Source organism: Onychomys torridus, chromosome 7 (assembly GCF_903995425.1).
Source record: "Onychomys torridus chromosome 7, mOncTor1.1, whole genome shotgun sequence".
NCBI lineage: Eukaryota > Metazoa > Chordata > Mammalia > Rodentia > Cricetidae > Onychomys > Onychomys torridus.
The window spans coordinates 34,102,838-34,123,765 of NC_050449.1; the positions used below are offsets into that span (position 1 = coordinate 34,102,838).

Here is a 20,928-nt window from a genome sequence, read left to right on the forward strand (position 1 = left end):
TTATCTCACCAGGTTCTTCTGAATTTTATTTTTGGGAGCCAGAGCCAGCTAATGAATTCGTGCCAGCCACAGAACATCTGTAAACCCTCCATTCCCCCATGAATGGATGCATCCTTGAGGGTTTCCTCTCTGAAAGCTGGTCACGAGCCTCAGCCATTTAGTAGAAATCTCAATAAAAAATGTATTAGCAGAGTAGCAAACTGAAGTCCAAGGAAGAAAGTATCTGAGTAGGATATCCAAGGAGACTTTCCCTTTGGTCCCATGCACGCTGTTGGGGATGCTTCACAAAACATTTTGGAGAAGAAGAATATCATTTATTTGTTTTTCATCTGTGAGAGGGAGTATACCTGGACATTTCTCTAACACATAGCCAACAGGAAGCATGGCTTGTCAGTCTCTCGATCCATGGGATGGAGCATGTCTGAGAAGCATTTTGAGTGATGTCTTCGAGCTATAAGCCGTGCCTTTTCTGGTTTTCTGCCTTGTGGTAAATGTCCTTCCCCCATTTCTTTCATCAGTTAAATGTTGCTGCATTTAAAAATCACACCCTAAGACAATGGTTTAAACCAGCAAACAGTGATCCGATCACAGTCTCTGTAAATCCGAAACTCAGAAGAGACTTAGCTGAGTGGGTTCTGGCTTAGGATCATCTGAGGATGTGGTCAAGGCCAGGGCCTTTCATCTGGAAGCTTGTTTGGGACTAAAGGGTCTGCCTCTGTATTAGTCTGCTCAGACTGTCCCAGCAAAGCACCCCAGGCTAGGTGGCTTAAAGAACAGACACTTGTTTCCTCAGAGTTCTATAAGCTCTATGTAGATACCAAGGTGCTAGCAAATTCGCGGTGTGGTGAGAGACCTCCCTCCAACATGTAGACAGCTGCCTTCCCGAGGTGTTCTCCCGTGGACCCTCTTCCATGATGCGGGGAGAGAGAGCTCTCCAACTGCTCTTCTTACACAGACATTTGTTTGATGGGGACAAGCTCCCACGTTAGGATTTCATTTACCTCAGTTACTTCCCTAGAGGCTCCATTTTCCAAGGTAGCTACACTTGGGACTGCAACTTCAGTGGGCGAGCTGGGGCAGGGAACTCAAACCCTCCGATGTCCGCTGCTCCCCAAAGAATGCTCATTTGTGCAGGAGGTACGCGAGACTCTCCATGACGGGTTTGTTCTCTTTGCGTTGGGATGTCTGACTCCCCACAAAAGGAACAGTCCAAAAGAACAGGATGGAAGCCAATGTCTTGTGTTATATGACCCAGCTTTGGAAGTTAAACACCATCATTTCTGAAGAAAGAAATACTACTGACTAAACGGGTCGGTCTTCCTTGGTGGAGGAAGTAGCTGTAGGCAGTCGTGAATGCCAGGAAGCCATCTTGGAGGCCAGCTCCCACACCACTGTGAAAGATTGGGACCAGCAGACCCAGAACTACAACAAGATTCTAGTTCTGTGGATTCTAAGCTGTGGAAAACTCTGAGCTGATTTCTCCATTGTCAGGACATAATGACTTCAGTGTAAATGGCTGTTAAGTAATAAATGAGAAAATAGACTTGGCATGTCACAAATAGTTGTCATCAGGTAAATACCCTTTTCTTCCTCCAAATTTGTCTTACCCATCACTAGCCCTGTTTGCTCCGACTTCCCTCCCCTTTCTCATACAACGACAGCACAAGGATTCTGGAATGTCAGTTAGAAAGGTCTTAAAAATCAGTTAATCTAATACTCAACACATTTTTTTAACCATCAAGTCTTTTTCTGTTATTTGTTTCCAAGAAGTCCCATATTTTTAAAATACTTTCGACCACCAAACCAATTATGGTAACGACATACTCATCTCTCCCACTCTCTCTCTCTAAGCGTCTGTCACAGCCCATCAGAAATTCCTATCAGTGATCTCTGTGCTTCCAGCGATGAGCTGGGGGGTCTTCTAGGGAAAAATTAAGTGATTATTTAAGAGAACCAGAAAGGTGAGAAGATTTCATTCACACAGGTTAGCTTGTAATAGAACTGGGGCTCTAACCTGGTGCCCCTGATTCCAAAGCCATAACCATCCCTTAATTCTAAGTGGCCACTGTTATGAATTATTGTCTGTGGGGGGTAGTGTTTGGGTGGGAGCTCCACCTCAGCCCCTGGCACCCTGGCATCCTATACCCGAAGAGTCTGGAATGTTCTGGTGGAAGACCCACCTCAACTCCCCTCCCCCATCTCTTTGCCCAAACCCGCCCCTTCAAAGCCCGCCAAACACAGTTCCTCCCCCAGAGAGGCTCAAGACCGCTCCCACAGGGTATTAAGCTGTGTCCCGGAAAACAGAAACAGTTTTTCCATTGGTCTCTCATCCCATCTCCTCTCTGGGGGGTTGGAGAATCACCTGGGAATGCTTTACCCATTAAACCTAGGCTTTTTCTAATTTGACCAGTCTGATTCGGTCTGATTTGGATTGCTGCGGCAGCGGCAGTGGAGAGTTTATTATAACAGAGAGATGGCCGGGTGGTGGGGGCGCTCACCTCTAATCTCAGCATTCAGGAGGCAGAGGCAGGCAGATCTCTGTGAGTTCGAGGCCAGCTTGGTCTACAGAGCAAGATCCAGGACAGGCACCAAAACTACACAGAGAAACCCTGTCTCGAAAAACAAAACAACAACAACAACAAAAAAGTGGTGTAAGGGTGGTGTGAGAAAAGCCACCCTAAGGGGCCCTCCTTGGTGGAGGAGGCTGTGAGGGCTTAAATTTGCATACATCCTGCTTTGCCATGGGGAGCATGGACTGGCCTCCAGCTTCAGGTTTGGGTGGGAAGGTCAGTATTGTGATAGATGTCTAATCCCATTGCTCCTCCAAAGGGTCAGAAAAGAATCAAAGAAAAGCCCGAGAATCAAAGCAAAATCTCTCCAGCCTGCAGATGCAAAACACTGGTGTTTAACAAGCAAGTTAAGTGGACAGTTATTTAAAAGTCAATACGTCATAATTAGTTTCATGCTATTCTCTCTCAATCACTCTCTCTCTCTCTCTCTCTCTCTCTCTCTCTCTCTCTCTCTCTCTCTCCCTGTGTGTGTGTGTGTGTGTGTGTGTGTGTGTGTGTGTGTGTTACCCAATCAGTTCATAGTAGAATTTCTCATATATGCTCCAGTCTGCCTGGAATGAAGATTTTGTATTTTCCATTTGCGGCCCAAATATTAAGTGAGAGGGGTAAATCCCTGGGGGTGGACGCGGTCCTGGTAACGGGGCTCAGAGGCACTGATAGGGGAGAGAAGGAAGTTCAGAGAAAAAAAATCAGATAAAAGTTTCAGTTGGGCCTACCCCACAGAGACACATCTGAAACTCTGATCTGCTCCAACCCTGCAGGCTGTTTGTGCCCGGGGAGAGGAGAGTTCAGTGTTCCAGATGACTGGCAAGCTTGAATGTCATTGCTCACTGCCACGCAAGCCCTGCAACCTTGGGAGCTCCATGGAAGGCAGTCCAGAGTGATGCTTAATGTCAATTACACTCAATGTCAGTGCACTGTAGTCTCTCAGCCAGATACGGTTCATGGCAAGAGATCATGATTCCTAGAAAAGAAGAAAGAAGGAAGGAGGGAGGGAGGGGGAGAGGGAGGGAAGGAGATAGGGAGGGAGGGAGGGAGGGAGGGAGGGAGGGAGGGAGGGAGGGAGGGAGGGAGAAAGAAAGAAAGAAAGAAATGTTTACAAATTAATAATGAACTGCTTTTGAGGGTACTTCATATTGGCCCAGTGACTAAAACATCTTTCAATATGTCTCCCCATCAGGCACTTCTTACACAAACTCTGTGCTTAAGCTCTTTTCCTGCCGAGTTTGGCTGGGGCATATGTTACAGGCAACATGAATATCAACAGGAGGCAATATGGGGGCCAAAGGAAAACAAGACCAGGTACTTGGCAAATGTTTTCCTAATCTGAGCTATAAAGACAAGCAGAACTACATGACCTCGAGGGTTACAATTGTCTGCTTTGTCATATCAAAGTGACTTAAAGAACAGAAGTTTAGATTCTCACAGTCGTAGAAGATGCAAGTGTGGGATCCAAGTGTTAGGATGGTTTCTTCCATGGTCTTTATGCGCCTTCTTTCATGTCTTTGCATAATCTCTGCACCTTTTTGTGTCTCAATCACCTCTGTGTATCTGTCAGTAATATTGAAGTATTCCCTTTGTGGAAGAGAACAGCTTGAGAAAATGAATAGAAATTATAAGGGCATATGGCTGGGCTGCAGACAGACTTTCTCTTCCAAGCTAGGTAGTGAAACAAATAACGATAATGTGCACATCCAGGCCTGTGCTGTTATTAAGAGTTTCATAAACATTACCTCGTTTTCATGACTAGAATATTACCCTAATAACCTCATATTAAAAGAGCTTATATTTCAAATAAATCACCAGGGTGTAGTACTTGTAACTAATCCCAGAACTCAGGCTGAAACGTTAGGAGTGCAGCAAGTTCTAGGCTAACCTGGACTGGAGTGTCTCAAAGTAGAAATAATAACAAGAGACTGTCTCTACCTACAGCCACATTCGGAAGTTCAGACTCCAATGTAAGGACTCTGAAAGCACACAGTGCAGTCCCTACCTGTGAAAAGCTATGCAAATCTATCCATGGAGCATCTGTGCCTCACGCTTTCTATTCCAGTGCTGCAGGAGTGAACTCAGATGGGAAAACTGCCAGTCCCTGGTGTGATCTGAAGGAGGCTTTACCCACAAGTGAGGACTGCGTCAGCTAGAGAGGTGTGTGTAAAGTTTGGATGAGGGTAGAGAGAGGAAGCAGGAGCTGAGAGCATTCTAGGTGGAAGGACTGGAGAAGAGAATGTTCAGCTCTGCCTCTAAAAAGACACGTTCAGAGGCTGGATAAAGTAACTTTGTAAGACTGGAGCCTTCGCTTTGAGAAACAGTTGAGAAAATGATAAACCAAAAAGGAGAGAGCCGGGCTGCAAACAAACTTTCTCTTCAAAGCTGGGGTTACAGTAAAAAAAACAACAAAAAAAAATAATGTGTGCATACAGCCCTGTGCAATTATTAAGATTGTTCATAACATTATCTCATTTTCAGGGCTCTGATATTCAATGAAGTCAACAGGGCCTCATTCCAACCATTATATGATGGTTATTATTTGAAATTAAACTGGAAGGGATTTAAATGGCTCAATCAGCAGACTTTTAAGGGCTACCATCAGGGTGGTGTTATAGGCTAAGCAATCTGATGGGCATTAATTAGGAAGAACATTCTGGAAGGGGAAGAGGCAGGAGAAAGCTGTTTACAATTAAATCAGGAGTGAGCTGAGAAAAGAGCAAAGCGGGTGGTACTTTAGTTAGAAAACTTCCAGCAGACAAAAGATATGCTATAGTTGATATTAGTTAATAAACATGCTAGAAATGAAGATTCCATGAAGTAAACAAAAATGGTCATGGGCAGGGTTACACATTTGGTTCCTGATAGACTTCTATATCTGGGTATAACTTAATTGACAAGATTCTCCCAGGTAGGGCCAGGAGAAAGAAGACCAGCTCTGTATCCATTATACCTCTTATAGGCACTTGATGGATTATACTATAATTATGGGTTCATCTATCAGTCCTATAGTAGTATATATTTCTCAACTAGGAAGGGGACAGTATATTATTTATCCTTATACACCTCATAGCTAGTAAAATGCTTCAAAAGTAGGTGTTCAATAAACACCTTTGGAATTCATGAACAAATGAATGAGAGTAAGCAGCCAGGAACTGGAGTAAAGCTGAAAAAGAGGCATTTTATTTCTTTTTCTTTTTTATTATTTATTTGGTTTTGGATTTTCGAGACAGGGTTTCTCTGTGCATCTTAGCTGTCCTGGAACTCACTGTATAGACCAAGCTGGCCTGGAACTCACAGAGATCCTCCTGCCTCTGCCTTCCGAGTGCTGGGATTAAAGGCGTGTACCACGACCGCCCAGCTGAAAAGAGGCATTTTTATAATACATGAGTGAATTGGATGGAAAATAATAGAACCAAGTCTAATTAGAGGTAACTCAACAGATCTAAGTCTGCAATCAGCAGGGCAGTGGGGTGGAGAAAGGTAAGAGTCAGAAGTGTTCAGGATACAGAATCTGCAGGACCAGGGCCAGGACTGAAAGAAAGGAAGAAATGAGCCAAGCATTAGTCCCTAGTTCTGACTCAGGAAACCGGGTCAGACAACGGACAAAGTGGGTGGTACTAGAGTCAGAACAGATACCTTCCTTCCATCAGGTTCAGAATGCGGTGGTACAGCACCAGTGTGAGGTGCCTGAGATATTCCGAGAGAGATGCTCTAGCTGGATGTCCCAGCTCTAACAGGAAAGAGGTCTGCATGGTAGAGTGGATTAGGAAGTTATCAGCATCTCTGTGTATGGAGACCTTGGAGTGGATGAAACATCAGGCTAAGTGTGGAGGAGAATGGGATCTGGAGCCAATCTCCATGAACACATCCATGAGAAAAAAGAACTGATGGAGGATGAGGAAGAGTAGGTGTAAAGAGTGGGTGGGTCTACTCCTTGAGAGCTGAGAGCTTATTTGTGTGTGGCCTGTGTCTGCTTTCCAAAAACATAAGGCTCTTAATATAGAGTACTAAGAAAAGACAAGAGCTAGCATTGACTGAGTGCATACAGTGGTCAGGCACTAAACACTTTCCTTGGGGAATCTCATTTATTCTCCATAACCATGCTATTAGTGCATGATCTGTGTGTGTGTGTGTGTGTGTGTGTGTGTGTGTTGGGGGAGGGGGCTCTCTTAGCCCAGGCTGTCCTCAATCTCACTGTATAGCTGAGGCAAGCCTTGAACTCCTAATATACCTGCCTCACCTCCTAAATGCTAAGATTTAAGATAGACCACACATAGCTTACATGATTTTTTTTTTGGACAGAATATCATTCAGACATAAAAATATAAACTATGCAGCATGGATGAACTTGCAGATGTGATGGTGAGTGGAATAAAAGACAACATCAGGGGTTGGGGATTTAGCTCAGTGGTAGAGCGCTTGCCTAGCAAGCGCAAGGCCCTGGGTTCAATCCTCAGCTCCCAAAAAAAAAAAAAAAAAAAAAGGAAAAAAAAAAAGACAACATCAGTGAATATACTTATATTACTTACTTTTTTTGGAGCTGAGGATCGAACCCAGGGTCTTGCACTTGCTAGGCAAGTGCTCTACCACCAACCTAAATTCCCAACCCCAATCCTACATTTTCTAACTTTAAGTGTTGAAGATATTTCAACTCATAATTGGATCTTTTATACTACCTTTATTATTGCATCTATTTTATTTTTATAGTGTCTCTCAATTCAGGTGGCCACATTTCAAGTGCTTAATAGCCAAGTGGCTTAGTCAGACTGTGTGGTGGAGACAAACCTCAAACAATCAGAGTGATGGGGTAGAAAGGGGTCTGTTACTGCTTTTTTTTTTTTTTTTTTTTGAGCTGAGGATCGAACCCAGGGCCTTTTGCTTGCTAGGCAAGCTCTCTACCACTGAGCTAAATCCCCAACCTGTTACTGCTTCTTAACCAAGGTGGACAGTGGGGGGTGGGGAGAAAGACTGCCCATATGTACTCATCTCACAGGGGGACAATCAGGACTGAGGTCCAGTGCTTTGAGTCTACAGCCAAAGTCCTCCCACCACATAATGAGGATGAGATGTGGATCTTGGCCTTGGGCAGCTTGCTGAAAACTAGGAAGTGGGGGTTAGAAGTGAAATCTGCTGGAACCCTGCAGAGCCCACCTAGGTGAGAGGCCTGGCTCACAGAAGGGACAGTGTAGAGCACCCACTGGCTTCAGAAGACTTATTTTTATTGTGTGTGTATGAGTGTTTCACCTGCATACATAGATGTGCACTGCCTATTGGCCAAAACAGCTTTATTTATCAGCCAATGAGAGTGACACATATTTACAGCAGAGCTCTGATACTCTTAATCACTTATCCATCTCTCCAACCCCCTCCACTTGTTTCTTGATGTGTCTCCCCTGCACCTACGCAGGGGCACCAGTGAGGAAAGGAAATCATGGATACATGTGCTATAGCAGGCTGCTGGGTCTTATGTAGGATTGAGATTGCTGTGATGAAACACCATGACCCAAAGCAAGATGAGGAAGAAAGGGTTTATTTGGCTTATATTTCCACATCATAGTCCATCAGTGGAGGAAGCCAGAGAAGGAACTCAAACAGGTTAGAAACCTGGAGGCAGGAGCTGATGCAGAGGCCATGGAGGGGTGCTACTTATTGGCTTGCTCCCCATGGCTTGCTCAGCCTGCTTTCTTATATAATCCAGAACCACCAGCCCAGGGATGGCATCACCCACCGTGGGCTGGACCCTGTCACATCTGGGCCCTCCCTCATCAATCGCTAATTAAGAAAATGTCCTACAAACTTGCCTGCAGCCCAATCTAATGGAGGCATTTTCTCAACTGAGGCTCCCCGCTGGCTTGTGTCAAATTGATCTAAAACTAGCCAGCTCAGCTTGTTTTAAAAAAGTGATCCATGAGGGTTCAGTGCTATCCTCAGCTATATAGTAAGTTTGAAGATAGCCTAGGCTACAATGATATGCTCTTTCAAAGAAGAGATGAGAAGAGAAAAGGATAAAAGAAAAGAGAGAGAGAGAAAAGAAAATCCATCTTTTCACGAACATCTTCCCCAGCTGTTCCTACCTGGTTACTCTCGCGATTCCCAGGACTCTGGAAGCTTGCCTGTAGATTGTTCCCACTCCCTCTGAACTGAAGATGTGGAAATCGATTCCCTAAAAGGGAGAATTGATCACAAGACTGTACAAGCTGCCAAATAGCAAAGCCAAATGTAGGACCTAGGCCCTCTAAGTTACTGTCGGCCTGCATTCTTTTATTTTTGACATCTGATAGTACAATCACTTTCTGAACCTCTTCCCTGAGGTGATTCCTTCTGAGTGGGGCTGAGTGGAAAGAGGTATTGCTATTTTGGTCCCATAGAGACCCCATAGCTCATCCTCTATCCCATCTGCCCCTCCTTCTCATGATAAATGAAAAACTCCATCACAGAGTCAAAAGTCCTTATTACAGTGTCGAAATGCATTCAGAATCTCTCAAAAACGGGGGCTAGAGAGAAGACTCTGTAGTTAACAGCATTTGCTGCTCTTGCAGAGTATCCAGAGTCAGTTCTCAGCACCCTCAGGGTGCTCATGGCCATCTGTAACTGCAAATGCAGGGCCTTTGACCCCCTCTTCTGACGTCCAAGAGGCACGCACATGATACGTGTGCATGTACGCATACAGGCAAAAATAAAAATAAGTATTTTTAAAATTTACTATGAATTGGTGTGAGGTGCAAACAGCACATTTACTGATGCCCATTTAGTTAAACTTACAGGCTGGCTTTCATCTGAGTGCATACATAGGAACTTGTGACGGAATGAAAAACAGAGAAAGAAAAAGAAAGAAACATGACCGCCCCCGGGTATGGTGGAGGAGAAAAGTGTGGCAGAGATATATGGGAGAGCATAGCCAGAGGCAGGGACGTCTGGGAAAGTCCAGAGTGGACATGCCCCTGAGCCATGAGGAGAGGGGAAGAGGAAGGGGGAGTATAGTATGGGGGGGGGGGTATGCCAGCTCGAAGGCATTTCAGGGGGCATAACTGGTAGGGACTGAAGGATGCAGGGAGAACCTGGGGGCCAGGGTGCACTTTGGTAAATAGGCACTTGTCCCAGGTTTGAAACCTAATAGACCATACAGAGTAAGTGTAGAAAGTGTTCATAAAAGTAATAACAGTTATGGGCTGGAGAGTTGGCTCAGTGGTTAAGAGCACTTCTTGTTGCGTAGGACCCAGGTACAATTCCCAGATCCTACATGGAGGCTTATCACCTCCTTGGGCACCAAGCACAAATGTGGTGCACAGATATACATGCAGGCAAAATATTCATACACATAAAAATCTAAAAAAGATTTACCAGGCAGCAGTGGTTCACACCTTTAATTCCAGTACTCCGAGAGGCATATTTCTGAGTTTGAGGCCAGTCTGGTCTACAAAGAGTTCCAGGGCAGCCAAGGCTACACTTATCTGATAGGCTTGAAGGGTGTTGGTCAAGGAAGGCCTCAAAGTCTTATAACAAAAACAACAATGAATTTGTCCTATGAGTTTGAAACCTTCAAAAAGGCTTAACGTGTGTGCACGTGAACGTGCGTGCGTACGTGAGTGGCTAACCTCGATTAACGTACTTCAGAACCACATGTAAAATTCATCCCTTTTGCTGTGTCCTGGGAGGAGAATTGGGGCCTCTTTCACAGCTTGGTGCTACCCTGGCTACCTGAAATCAGAGACCCCGGGGCCTTGGAGGTTTCTAACCATTTTGTTATGGGGAAGGAGTTCTGCCAGAATGCTTGTGGTCTATCTAGTGCGCTCAGAGGGTCTAGCTAGAAACCCAAGGGACAAAAGAAATGCAAGAGGCCACATCAGCAGCCGCCGCCGCCGGTCCCTGGTGTCTGCCCCCAGCTGTCGCAGACCTCCGGCACATGTGGTTTCAATCACCCAGCCTGGCGCCTTCCGCCCCGCGCAGAAGCCCTGCGGCTCTGCGACTTCTTTGTTTGGGAGGAGCCTAGCCCAGCCGGGGTGGCCGCCCTCGCGGGTGGCTCTGGGCTCCGCCTTGCTGGTCTATAAAACTGCAGCGGTGGCCAGGCAGCCCGGAGCAGCAGGCTACAGGCAGCGTGGGGAAGCCGGGCTGCTGCGCTCTGGGTCTCCGGGGAGAGCCGACCCCGCGCCCTCTTTGCAGATGCTGGCCAAAGCAAACACCCAGCAGATGACCCTAGCGGGTCCCTGGAGAGACCGCTGGTTCTTAGCAGATGGCCATCTCCCCAGCCTGTCTATCACCCGGGGCCCTCTCTCCGTTCCTTCCTCTGAGTGGGGTACAATTTTGTGAACTATGGAAAGTGAGCTTTCTAGCTTGGTTTTCTAGAGGAGGAGGGTTTGAATAGAAACGCACATGGGGCTCCGGGAGGTGGACACTGATGGTTGGCTTACTCGGTTTGGGAGGAGGACAAAGCCTGACAGCCCAACGTTGGCCGCCTGTCACCCTGGGAGCCAAAAGCTGTTCACCAGCCTGTAAACCGGGTCCATTTACTGTAAGTTACTAAAATAACCCTTTGGGCTTCGGTTGCACACATTATTTCTTGAAAGCAGTCACCTGGGCTGCAGCCGTGGAATGTTACACTGGAAGTAGAAATCTACGGCGGGCAATCATCTTTCACATTCTCGTACCTGGTTTGTGGTCCTGAAATATCTGTTGCCTGGGAAACGGAGGTCTCCCTTTGCGTTCTTAGTCTCATTAATAAAAGAATTTTAAAACGGACTCGGAAGGAAGCTCGAGGACAATTTTATTAAATCTTGAGAGAGAAAACCAGGCAGGTAAGCTGAAAGGGAGGAGGGAGATGGAGAAAAGGCCTTTTAAGTTAGGAATGGAAATGAGAGAAAGGGAGAAAGCTCAGGATGTTGGAGAAAGCATGTTCAGGATTTGGTCTAGTATGGAGGGAGTGGGCTAAGAAAGGAAAAACATGCTTAGCGAGGAGCCAGGGTCTGCTCTGTCTGGGACATTCACTGTGGGTCTCCAGCCTTGACCACAACACCTATAGTAAAGAGCCATTGATAAAGCAGGGTTGGCATTTTTACAGGGACAACAGAAATTTTTTGAAGGTTCATGTGATTTGTGTGTGTGTGTGTGTGTGTGTGTGTGTGTGTGTGTGTGTGTGATCTGTGTGTGTGTGTCTAGAGGTGCCCACAAAGACCAGGAGAAGCCATTGGAGCCCTGAATATGTGGTCACAGGTGATTGTGAGCCACCCAAAGTGGGTGCTAGGAACTGTCCTCTGCCAGAGAAGCAAGTGCACTTACCCACTGAGCCATGTCTCCAGCCCCAGGCATAACTTATTTTTTAGAATATCTATATGAACATTGCAAAGGTGTTTCATCATCTTCCCAGGTCTTTTATTGTTGTTGAGATAATTAAAACAAAGAAGATTCCACAGGCTCAAAAACGGTTTACTGTTCAATGTCACCCTTGGATATAGTGCAGCTGGTCTCCAAGACACCAAACCTGCCCTGGGTAGCATCTGTGACACCCCTAACAGCTCACATGCTGGCTTTTCAGCCTGAAACATAAAGCACTCCTGCCTTAAATCCTCATTGGCTGCCCTTGGCCTGTGTACCAAGAATGACCTAATCCCCTCGGTATGTTATTGCAAAAGAAAAAAACCATCTGTAACCCTTGTTGGAGGTGGAAAGGATGACTCTTTTCAAAGAACAGAAGAAAACAAAAAGCTTTCCTTCTACCCCTCCAGGTTTCCAGCCAGGTCAGGTCCCTGTAACAAAAGACAGATGATCAAGAGAAAAGCATATAAATTTAATGTCTTCTCTGACATCAGAACATTGGTAAGGAAATGAAGACTCGAAGAAATGATTCAACCCGAGTGTTTTTATAGTGGACTTAATGAGGAGTGGAAAGTCATGGAGAGAAGGGAATGAACAGGAAGGTCAGGCTGAGTGAGGCTGTTGTCTGCGACTGATCCCCCAGTCCTTTCTCCTCTGGTTAGGGAGGAAAACTCTCTCAGGACCTGTCACAGGGGAAGATCACAGGGGCCTTGTGCTTTTTCCTTACATCATTTCAGCTTAAAATAGTCAGTGTGCCAAAGTGTCATCTTTTGGAGCAGTATGTCCTAAAGTCCTATTGGTGGTCATTACAGTGGGGTTTGTAGGAAGGGAGAGAGATGGACATCAACTACAAAAACAAGAAGGAAACCAAGCAAGGATTCACAGCCATGAAGCAGGGAGGGGAGATCGGAGGGTGGAAACTTTAAGAACGGCGCAATTCTTTGCTAAAACTGACTGACAAGGGATTTCTTAAGAGTAGACCGGTACAATGGATAATGAGATCCAGAGTGGGCTGGGTCACTGAAGTGACTACAATGGATAATGAGATCCAGAGTGGGCTGGGTCACTGAAGTGACTCGGGAAGATTCTTGCCGAAGTAAGTGAGCCAACCTGGCACCCAGGGTTGAGAAGAAACAAAAGGAGGACTTGGAAGCTTCTGACCACGGCTCAGTCAAGGGGAAAGTTTGTCACCACACACATCTGGCCCTGTGCTACCTTTCAGCCAGATTTCTAGTCATAACATCCTGTCCATCCTCTAACGAAGTCATCGGAAATGTCTCATCTTTCCAAAAACATATTTCCCAGGTTACCAAAAGAACTCTAGGATTGCTTTAGTGAGTAATTATGACCTAGGGAATCAAAGAATTAGGAAATATTGGAGGAACTGTTATTTAGGAACTAGCTACGTCTATGTGGACCCCAAATAGCTTTCCTTTGTCAGTTCCCAAAGTAACCATTCATTTGTGAGTCCTTAATAGGGCTCCTATGCACCCACAAAGTGGCCTGGGTGAAGAACTGACCTAAAGACTTAGAAATCATAACTCATTATTACTATTAACAGAAGCTCTGCCCAGCACCTAGGTTCAACCCTGCTTTTTGGTTTGTTTGTTTGTTTGTGGTTTTTTTTTTTTGTTTTTGTCTTTTGTTTTTTGAGACAGGGTTGCTCTGTGTAGCTTTGGAGCCTGTCCTGGATCTCGCTCTGTAGACCAGGCTGGCCTCAAACTCACAGAGATCTGCTTGGCTCTGCCTCCCGAGTGCTGGCATTAAAGGCATGCACCACAGCCATCCTGGCTCCTTGCTTCTTTTTTAAAATGTATGTGTCTGAAGAGGCTGGACAGATGGCTCCATGGTTAAGAGCACTGGCTATTCTTCCAAAAGACCTGGGTTTGATTCCCAGCACCCCCATGGCAGCTCACAATGGTCTGTAACTCCAGTTTCAGGGGATCTGGCACCATCACACAGACATACATGCAGGCAAAACCCCAATAAATATAAAAAAATAAATTTTAAAATGTGTTTGTTTGTTTGTTTGTTTATTTATTGTATAAGTGTGAGTATGTACCTGAATGAATGCCATGCCACACACATGCAGGTCAGAGGACAATTCTGTGGAACTGGTTGTCTCCTTACACCTTTATGTAGTTTCTAGGGATGGCTTGAACTCAGGACTCCAGACCTATACCCACTGAGATATCTCACTGCCTTAATTTTGCAGGTATTGTTTGTTTGTTTGGTGTGTGTGTGTGTGTGTGTGTGTGTGTGTGTGTGTGTGTGTGTGTGTGGTGGTACAGGGAGGGACTTGAATTCAGGGCTTTCATGCATGGTAGGCAAGCATTCTACTGTTGAGCTACATCTAGAAACCCTGTAATTCTTTCTTTTCTCCCCCACCCCCCACAAACAGAGTCTTATGTAGCTCACTCACATTGGCCTCAAACTCATTAACTAACCAAGAATGACCGTGAACTCTGATCCTCCTGCTTCACCTCCTAAGTGCTGAGATTATAGGCATGTGCCACCATGTCCAGGTCTCGCTTTTTTTTCCTTGCCACACTTTCATAGAATAGTTAAGTTGTACAGTTGGTCTGTAACTTAACAATGGATCAACTTAGGGTTTTTGACTTAGGGAACACAAACTCAGTAGAAATCCTACTTTGCGCCTGTTTTTTCCCCAGGGCTGTGAAAAAGATGACCTGTCCTCTGTCATGACTCTGAGGTGTTGCAGGCAGCCCCAGTCCCAGTCAGCCACACAACTGTGATGAGAAAAAGCTGCCCCTCTCTAATCCACTGTTACTGTGCTCTCATGTTCTGTAGGTTAGATGCACTAGACATTTCTAATGTTTTCAATTGATGTGATAATTTGTCAGAATATAGCCCTATTATAAGTCAAGAAGCTGTTTTGTATGAATCCAATGCTCTGCGCTTCAAACAGTGTTCTTATACTTAATCTTATGACTGCCATGCCCTTCTGTTCATTGGCACTTATTAAACAGGCTTCAGTCAATGTTGGCTCTTAGTAAATGGCAGTCCAGACTTCAGTTGACCACAGCCAGCTCGGAAAATCATTGGTCACACTGGGGTCTATCAATGTTTTCATTTTTTTGTTCGGTAGGTTCCTTGATTTTTGAGACAGGGTTTCTCTGTGTACCTCTGACTGTCCTGGAACTCTCTCTATAGACCAGGCTAGCCTCTAACTCACAAAGATCCCCCTGCCTCTTGATTTTTTTTTATTAATTTTTGTGTGTATGTATGTATGTGTATCTGTGACTGTGTGTGTTGAAACAGGCTGTCATGTAGCCCAGCCTAACCTTGAACTCCCTGCATAGGGAAAGCTGACCTTGCCTTCCTGATCCTCTCAACTTTATCTGTCTCCTGAGTGCAGCGTGTGCCACCGTGCCCAGCTGTTCCTAATCTTAAATGCATACAATTAAACTAAGAAGTATTTCAAAATCACCTACAAGACTCAAAATACTCTTTCCCATATTTTTTTTCCTCAACCCCTGTGGCTTCTGGGAAATATTTCTCTTGTTGGAACTCACGGGGAAAGTGAACTTTCTATACCCTTTACCTTGGAGGGAGAAGAACAAAGATCTAAGACTTGAAATTATTCCAGGGGATGGAAAGGGCAGCCTCAAATGATCTACTTTGGAGTGACGCACAATATTTTTGAAATTCATCTGGGGAAGGAAAACAAAGATGTTCCCGCACCGTTTACACTGTGTATAAATATATACACATCCAGGCACCTGACCATGTTTAGAAGCAGCTTCCTGTGAGGTTTTAGACTGGTGAACATTTCCCGTCCCTTTTCAACAGCTCGACGCTCATTTCAGGATGCTCATTCTGCATGCACTGCCTAATGCTGGAGACAGAATGGTACAGCTAGCCGTGGTGTGTCCAAGGTGCTATTCTCTCCAACACTTCAGACACATCAGCCAGTGTAACCAAAAAAAAAGGTGGAGGAGACTTTTCTTCTTTCTCTTGACTTGTCTAGTCAATTCCATTTTTCCTCTCTCCGTCTTTGTCTCTGCCCCTCCTGCTTGCCCCTCATGTTCATGTGTATGCAAGAGTCTGTGGAGGCCAGAGGTCCATTTGGGGTGTTATTCCTCTAGTGCCTGCATAGGTTTTTGTTTGAGATAGAGTCTCCTGCTGGACTAGAACTCACCAAGTAGGTTGCACTAGGGACTCACCTGTTTCTACCAGCCCTTATCAGTTTACAGCTAGGCACCACCACACCCTGCTACTTTGCTACTTTGGAGGACCAGACTCAGGTCCTCGCGCTTAACAAGGCAAGCACGTTACCAGCTGAACCTTCTTCTACAGCCCCCAGTTTTCTTCTGAACTCACAGGCTGGGATGATAAAGAATTTTGCTTCCCTTTTAATTTTGCCAAACCCTGCCCAGAGAGCAGGGTAGAACTCTGGAGTGTTGGTTCCCAAGGGTCCACTTCCCAGGAAGTTAGAAGGGTCTCCCTGGTGACTGTGAGTGAAGGTGATAGGAACTGACCCTTGTCCACAAGAAAACAGACTACATCCCAGGACCGCTCTGGCACAGAGCCCAGAGTTTCACTTTCCCGAGAGAAGAACCATGCTGTGAAGACCTTCCAGTCCCTGTCTACTCTCACCTTCTCTTCCCTTTATTTAGTCCTTCAGCCAGTCTACATTCCTAGGAAGAGAGAATTACACCCAATCCTGCTTTAGGAGGCTCTTTTCTTAGAGTGGGTAAGCGCCCCTGTGGCTTAGTGGTTTTGAATGCTAAACATGGCAGGAGATGAAATCCAGCCCTTGGCTCTATGAGTTATATTTATTTCTCTAGTATTTCAGGGCTGGAAGTTCCAAGAAAGAAAAATGAGTGTTTGGTTAAAAGGAGGGTAGGAGGATTCGATGGGAAAGCAACAGCTTCTAAAAGCAAAGACAGTGCCTTGGGAGGAAGAGACTGGGTTCTGGGTTCACATCCCTGCTTTACTATTTATTAACTTGCATGCTTGCCACTCAGCTGTCTAGGTGACAAGGTAATATGGTTGGCTAACAAGGAGTACTGCACAGCTGGGGACCCCGGCTCCAAGTGACACAGATCTTCTATTAAAATACAGGCTATACCATCCAGCCATGTCTGTTTAGCCAGTTTTTCTTCTCTACACCTTAGTATTATTGTCTGTAAAATGGGAATAAAGGCTTACCTATCTCATAGGGTTGTTGTGAGGATTAAGTAATATTCCTGGAGGTTTTACCAAGTGCTCCATAAGCTAGTCATCAGCGTGGACAGTCCATGAGGGGTCTTGCCATTCCGGTACACCTGAAGATTTGGTGTTTTCAAAAGATCGAATTTTTATGATTCAATATCATATTGATAATTATTAAACTTAATTTTTTTTCATTTTTCTGCCCATTTTATTGTTTGCTTTTAAGAAATGCCTTTCCTGGTTTACTAGGTTTTTTTTTTTTTAAGATTTATTTTATTTTATTTTGTTTTATTATGTATTTGTATGTATGTCTGTGTGGGTATGTATACATGAGTGCAGGTGCCCTTGGATTCCAGAAGAGGATGTTGGATCACATGGAGTTAGAGTTAGAGATGGTTTGGAATCACTCAGTGTAGGTGCTGGGAACCAAACTCGGGTCCTCGGGAGGAACAGGTGGTCTATTAAACTGTAAGCCTTGTCTCCAGCCCCTGAAAAGTTTTTTAAAGATAATGATCATATCTTGCATTTGTTAAATGCTTTTTCTTTCTTTCTTCCTTCTTTTCTTTCTTTTATTTTAGTTTTGAGACAGGACTGCCTGGAATTTGTTATGTAACCCAGGCTGGTCTCAAGCTCACAGAGATCAGCTGACTTCTGCCTCCTGAGTGCTGAGATTAAAGATGTGTGCCACCCTAGCTGTTACATGCATTTTCATGTTCTGAGAAACTGTGGCTTTTCTCCTTTAGTCCACAAATGTGGGGAATTCTAATGATCAGGTTTTATTGTCTTGTTTTGGGTTTGGGTTTGGATAGAGCAAGTTTGGACTCTGAGGGTGAAACTCACGTGATCCTAAGTGTCACTCAGTGTCGGCTGCTTGAGCAGAACATATTAATTTTTAATTGTTTCTGTGTTCATGAGGGACAATGGTCTGAAACTTTCTTTTTCCTATGTCTGGTATCTTTGGCTTTAGGCTTAGAGTTACAGTGATTGAAATGTGCTGAGAAAGGTTCCCACTCTTTTGTTTCTGAAAGACTTCATGTAGAATTGATTTTTCGGCCAGATAGTGGTGGCGCACGCCTTTAATCCCAGCACTCGGGAGGCAGAGCCAGGCAGATCTGTGAGTTTGAAGCCAGCCTGGTCTATAGAGCGAAATCCAGAAAGGGCATCAAAAACTACACAGAGAAACCTTGTCTTGAAAAACAAAAACAGGGCTGGAGAGATGGCTCAGAGGTTAAGAGCACTGACTGTCCTTCCAGAGGTCCGGAGTTCAATTCCCAGCAAACACATGGTGGCTCACAACCATCTATAATGAGATCTGGTGCCATCTTCTGTATACTAACTAAATAAATCTTAAAACAAGCAAAAAGGATTGGTGTCTAGCTCCTGACAGGTCAAGCTGTGTCTAAAGGTTGGAGAGAATACCTGCCCAGTAGTTCTGTCTGCCCCTCTGCTAAGGCTTAGTCTTCACTATGGAAAAGAAATGTCTATTCTGGAAAGGAACAGTGTCAGATATAGTACTAAAAGGTCTTGGTGGGCTGAGAATGTAGCTCGGTCTAACGTTTATCCAGCATCTGTTAAGTTTTAATCCCCAGCACAGGGAAAAAAATAATCACTGTATTCAAAGATAGAATTATATACTCATGCTGGGTGGTGGTGGTGGTGGTGGTGGTGCACACCTTCAATCCTAGCACTCAGAAGGCAGGGCAGGCAGATCTCTCTGAGTTCAAGGCCAGCCTGGTCTACAGAGCAAGTTCCAGGACAGCCAGGGCTACACAGAGAAACTCTGTCTTGAAAAACCAAATAAATAAATAATTATATATTCATAATTTTATATGCTTTTCTCATACAGAATTTCTCATTTACACAGCTAATATTTGATTATATTTAATCTATTCTATTCAATATAATTAAATACTTGTAATTAAGTATTTTTCTTTTATTCCTAGGTATCTTCTTCAATTATAAGTTTTATAGAAGAGACTAGATCTGTTTTCTTTGCTATTACCTTCATAACCCACCTCAAGAATAGAAAGCTGGTAATTAATTCATGAAGAGATGAATGAATATAATAATTAATGGTTTTGGATGAGCTTTTCAGGCAGTTTACATGTCCCTCTGAAAATTAATCAGGTTAGCTTATATTTATTGAATGCTTATTGATGACAAGCATTGTATAAATACAAAAGTGCATGTGAGAAGTGTCCTTGCCTGAGAGGTTAGAATAATATAACATAAGCATGAATTTCCTTCTTTTTTCTTTCTTTCTTATTCATTCATTCATTCATTCATTTTTGTGTATGTGTATCTCTGTTTATGGACGTTTGCATATGTGTGCAGGTCCCCTTGGAGGTCAGAGGTGTCAGGTCCCCTTGGAACTAGAGTTACAGGAGGTTATGAACCACTTGGGCCACCTGAGCCACCTGACATGGATGCTGAGAACTGGGCTTCAGGCCTCTGCAGGAATAGTAAGCACTCTTAACCACTGAGCCATTCATTTCTCCCGCCCCAAGGATGCATTTCTTTAAAAATACACATGAAGACGGGCAGTGGTGGCACACGCCTTTAATGCCAGCACTTGGGAGGCAGAGGCAGGCAGATCTCTGTGAGTTCGAGGCCAGCCTGGTTTTAGGATAGCCAAGGCTACACAAAGAAACTCTGTCTCAAAACAAAACAAAACAAAAAAACCCATGAATTTTGTATTCATGTGTGTGTGTGTGTGTGTGTGTGTGTGTGTCCGTGTGTCCTAAGCACATGCATGCCTACGTGCACTTGTGTCAATCAGAGGACAATTTGTGGGAGTTGATTCTTTTACCATGTGGGTTATACTTAGGCCCTCAGGCTTAGCAGCAAATGCCTTCACCCACTGAGCCATTTTGCTGACCCATCTCTCTGCTTTGTATATTTTAAAACAAGTAATTGAGCTGGGTGTGGTTGGCACCTGCCTTTAGTCTCAGCAGAGGTAGGTGGATCTCTTAAGTTCAAGGCTAGCCTGGTTTACTGACAAAGTTCCAGATTGCCAGGGATACACACACACACACACACACACACACACACACACACACACACACACACCGGGGGCGCTATCCTTTCTTTTCTAAAGGTTCTCTTCCTAAGTGCCCCTCAGATGGCTTGCCCTTTCCTCCTAGCTCCCTCTTTCCCTTGTAATCCAATCTTGACTGATCCGTTCACTCCCAACCAAGCACCCAGCACCCACTCCTGCCTGTGAGTCACAGCCGCCCTTCACCTGTCACTCTGAAATGCCACGGTCCTTTGCAGGGAAGTCTTGCTCCCTCACTGATTTCACCATTCACTCGTTACCATCTGCTGCAGGCTCCTGCGTCCCTCAAAGTGCAATATATGGCCCAGTTGCTGACTCACTGGCTGATTCGGGAACTAAGCTAAGCATTGCGACATTTGCCTGGGTATCCCTGTACCCCCTCATAAGCCTTACCACCAATCTCTCATGCACAGAAATATCAGATATCTCCTAGAATTTTGCAGAGTTCATGCCCCAGAAAGGTCACAGCTGGAGACAAATGTGATATGCCCAGAAAAGCTGATTACAAGACTAAAAACCATAGTGGTTTTTAAAGACCACAGAGAAAAAAACCTGAAATTTAAATAAATATTTTTTCTAAGCAGACCTCCATCTCTAGAAGGGTTTCTAAGCTGCAGACACAGCAAAAGAGCTGAGAGCTGAGAAAGCGCTGTGCTGGGCAGAACAAGGCTTTGCTTACACCGCAGTGATGGCTCATCCAGAGGATTTCTTTACTTCCTAAACATCCGAAAGCCGTCATTCATTTCTCTCAGTCTGAACCAAAAATACTTTAAGCTCAGAGAGCCAGCTAGATTGAAAGAAAAAAAAGGAAAGAGGAAGTGAGAG

The 20,928-nt window shown here is 44.8% G+C and overlaps 1 protein-coding gene across 1 annotated transcript in view; it reads left to right on the forward strand.

Annotated features, from left to right (window-relative positions):
- Positions 1-10,328: 10,328 nt before the first annotated feature.
- Positions 10,329-20,928, forward strand: part of LOC118587564 (CXADR like membrane protein) — a 56,410-nt gene continuing 45,810 nt past the window's right edge. Inside the window, exon 1 of the mRNA XM_036193596.1 lies at positions 10,329-10,854. Coding sequence (XP_036049489.1) covers positions 10,329-10,854 — 526 coding nt within the window. The remainder of the gene's footprint in view (positions 10,855-20,928) is intronic.